The sequence below is a fragment of the Equus quagga genome, unplaced genomic scaffold (genome assembly GCF_021613505.1).
Source record: "Equus quagga isolate Etosha38 unplaced genomic scaffold, UCLA_HA_Equagga_1.0 154879_RagTag, whole genome shotgun sequence".
Classification (NCBI taxonomy): Eukaryota; Metazoa; Chordata; class Mammalia; order Perissodactyla; family Equidae; genus Equus; species Equus quagga.
The window spans coordinates 3322-7239 of NW_025796954.1; the positions used below are offsets into that span (position 1 = coordinate 3322).

A 3918-nucleotide genomic window follows, 5' to 3' on the forward strand; every position below is an offset into this window, starting at 1 on the left:
TCACATCAAGGTCATCTATGGTACAAAAGAATATTCAGTTATGTGTGACTGCAACAGAGCATGTGTGCTACAGCCTCAACCAGCTTCTTGAAGACATCATGAAGCTGGCGTGTTGCCAAAAGATTTCGAGACTAGCCAGAATGTGAAATAGGCAGAAGCCATTCATTGCTGCCATCTTCAAGAAGGAGACAGGAAAACACTCAGAGAACTAAACCAAGTCACTGAAGCTGAGTTTCAAACCCTTGATCAGATTGCATTATCTGCTCTTTGATAATCTTTTTACAGAAATGAAGCAGCTCTTCAACCAAATGGCATATTATGAAGGCACCAAACCTCATTTTCTTGAGGTTTCCACAATAAATGTTTATATGTTTTGATTTCTCTAATGTTTCACATGCAGACTTTTCATTTGTGGAATCTTACGTGCAACCATGTAATGTGGGGGGCAAAGGTCATAAGGGAGGACTGTGACTCCAGGATCCTCGTCATCTGAAGAGCGGACTCTCTCTCCTGCTTCTCCACCTGCATCTCTGCTTTGTGTTACCCTCCTTCTTTCTCTTCCCTCTTTCTCCTTTTGCTTTTCTTTTTTTTCATGTTCATGGTCATCCTACCTTTTAAACCTGCCTTAGCTGAATCTTCATGGCTCCCTGAGCCTGTATTGGCTGATCTGAACTAGTATCACATTGTGTAGTTGTTGGTGGAGGCAAAATGCAACGTGTGAAATCATTTTATAAATGGAGAGATGTTCTAACAAGTTGGTTGTTACCCTATAAAACATTGTTATAGGAGGTGGCTCACCCTGCATACGGCAGTCCCTCCCTGTGTGTTTGTTGTGAGCTTTGTTCTGAGCTCCTCTTTTCATCCCACTGACTCTTACTTCCCTCGCTCCTACTGGGAGGTCTGTTCTGGATCTGATCTCCCAGTTTCCTTTCTCTGTCTTTCCCTTCTCCTTATTGTGACTTCTCTACTCTTTTTCATCCCTTCAGAGCCTTCTTAGGAAAGGATTAATTTTGGTTTGCCATGCACATTGAAGCTAAGGTGTTAATCACTAACAGTTTTGATGTTAATATGTCAGCAAAATTCATATTTTAACTGGAGACTCCTTGAACTCCAATATGGAGACTGCCAGGGAAATTCTGAGGAGCACGAGAGGTCAGTGGAGGAGTTAATGAAGCCTGTTCCTAGTTCTTCCAAGACTTGTGCATATGAATGACATTTTACTCCACCCATTCAGGAGGTGGGTCTCAAAATAGTATGCATTATATTATTTGAATAGAATATTTACCTAGGTCATGAAAGGTCAGGGAAAGTTTGTTGTTAAAGGTGGAAAGCAAGGAGAAGGGGATTTTATTTTATTTTATTTTTTTTAGTGATTGACCCTGAGCTAACATCTATTGCCAATCTTATCTTTTTTTCATCTTCTCCCTAAAGCCTCCAGTAGATAGTTGTATAGTCTAGTTGTAGGTTCTTCTACTTCTGCTATGTGGGACACCACCTCAGCATGGCTTGATGAGTGGTGCTAGGTCCATGCCCAGGATCCAAACCTGTGAAACACTGGGCCGCGTGAACTTAACCACTCAGCTGTGGACTGGCCCCTGGATATGGTCATTTTAAAGGGAAAGTAGTAAAGAAATAGTACAGTAAGAAATAAAGTGCAAAATACAGGCATTTCAATCACTCCTGGAGCCTCTATTTTGTTAAAATTTCACTGAATCTGGCTCTGAAAAGAACAGGCAAATAAAGGTAATGCAAATAGAGACAAAGTGTCATTGAGCCGGGAGTGATTTGCATGGCAACGGAGATCACAGGAATCCTGTTTTCAAATCCTAGGAGATTAGGGTTCTATGCTGGTAGCTAGGCTTTTGCATGAATCCATATTTCCTGCATCTCTGATCTCAAAAGGGTGGCTTGGCCACAGAAGCTGTTTTTCCTTGTGGATGTGTCTCAGAACTTCAAAGTAGGAACTGATTCTCAGCAGAACTTCCCTGGAGAAGATGCCCTCTTCACTCATGTTGATCTTCATGGCCACTTTTTCCCTGGAGACGTTGATTGCAATGTTGCAGAATGGCTTCATTGTTGCTGTACTGGGCAGGGAGTGGGTACAAGGCCGCACACCCCCCTCGGGGGATGTGATTGTGGCCTGCCTGGCTGCATCCCGGTTCTGCCTGCATGGGCTGGCCCTCCTGAACAGCTTCCTGGGCTTCTTTAAGTTTTCTTCCAAAATTTACTGTTTCAGCATCCCCTGGGACTTTATCAACACTCTCAATTTCTGGCTGACTGCCTGGCTTGCTGTCTTCTACTGTGTGAAGATCTCAACCTTCTCTCATCCCACCTTCCTCTGGCTGAAGTGGAGGATTTCTCGGTCAGTGCCCAGGCTTCTGCTGGGCTCCCTGATCATATCTGGTGTGACAGTCATCTCATCAGCTACTGGGAATAGCATCGCTGTGCTGAGGAGTACCTCCCAGAGTTCCCCTGGAAACCACACTTTGGCTGATAGAATAAGCCCCTTCTTTTGGCACTTTTTTCTGAGTCAAGAGCTACTTGTGTTGTTGCTTCCTTTTCTCCTGTTCCTGGTGTCCACCCTCTTGCTCATGTTCTCACTGCACCAGCACCTGCAGCAGATGAGGGCCCACAGACCCAGCCCACATGATCCCAGCACCCAGGTTCACATCACGGCCCTGAAGTCACTTTCCTTCTTCTTTGTGTTCTACACATCATATTTCCTGTCCCTGATTATTGTTTCTATGCAAATCACAGCCCTGCAGCATCAGTGGCACTGGGCCTGGGAAGTGGTGACCTATGCAGGCATTTGTCTGCATTCCAGCATCCTGGTGCTAAGCAGCCCCAAGCTGAGAAAGGCCCTGAAGACAATCTTTGGAAAGCCCTTGACAAAAGATGCTTCATCTCAAGTTATCAGTATCAATAACCAGTATCAATGGACAAGCCCATGAGTGGCAAGAATGCACCAGGTTTGGGTGCTGACCTTATCTCTTTTAATGTCCTTCCTTTCCCACCCCTTCCATGCCCCATTATTCTTTTTCTATCCATCTCTGCACCTACCCTTCATTACACTGCTCCTAGTGCCTAATCTGTGCACTAAACTACCTTGACTAAGATGGCGGCCTCATTTCCTCACAGGCCCCTATCACCCTCTATATGAGTGACTCTAATTATATTCTCTAAGCACCACTGTAGTCTGTACTCCCTTTACAGAGACTGGTAATGGTTGTCAGTTTCTTCTGTGGTCAACCTCAAGTGTTAGTTTTTAATGGTAGCATAGATTGCCCCACACCATCCACTTTGTGACATCAACTGGCTCCTCATTCTCACTCTGCTTTCAGCTCAGTCTCTCTACTTCAGCCCAATAAAGCTTATTTCCATCTCCCTGCATGTTCCTCCCTCCAGCCTGTGGTTAATAGGCCTAGCTGGAACTTCGTTTTTTCCTTTCTTTGTCAATCTTTGTCATTCCGTGCTTTTCTGCCCTGCTTAAGGTCAAATCCACTCATGGGACTTTTTCAATTTGATCTCATGTTAGGCTGAGAGTTGGTATGATTTTTGTGTCCCTATAGGTCTTGTCCATGATTTTGTGCATTTGTTACATCTTGAATTAAAAGGAATTGTCTAATGTTGAAATGCTTCTAGGTTTTGGCCAACAGAAGAAAGAGAAGGAGAACAGAGAAAACTTTCTATAGTTCTTAAATTTGATCAGTCTTCTCCTCCTGTCCACTGAGCCCGGATTGCACCCTGAAGGCCAATGCTTAGGATGGTAATCTCCAAATTGGACTGTTTCCATTCCAGAGTGTGGGCAAAATGATCCATTTGATATATGAAGAAAGTGTGGCAACTTCAATTTCCATTTATTTTTATCATATCTTTTGAGTTCCTATTTATTGGTGTATGTTTTATGATGCACATAAT

The 3918-nt window shown here is 43.8% G+C and overlaps 1 protein-coding gene across 1 annotated transcript; it reads left to right on the top strand.

The window, feature by feature from the left end:
• The first annotated feature begins 1994 nt into the window (after positions 1–1994).
• Positions 1995–2951, top strand: LOC124233155 (taste receptor type 2 member 134-like). Its single transcript, XM_046650297.1, has one exon. It carries the CDS (start codon positions 1995–1997, stop codon positions 2949–2951), a length of 957 nt encoding a protein of 318 aa, XP_046506253.1.
• Positions 2952–3918: the final 967 nt, after the last annotated feature.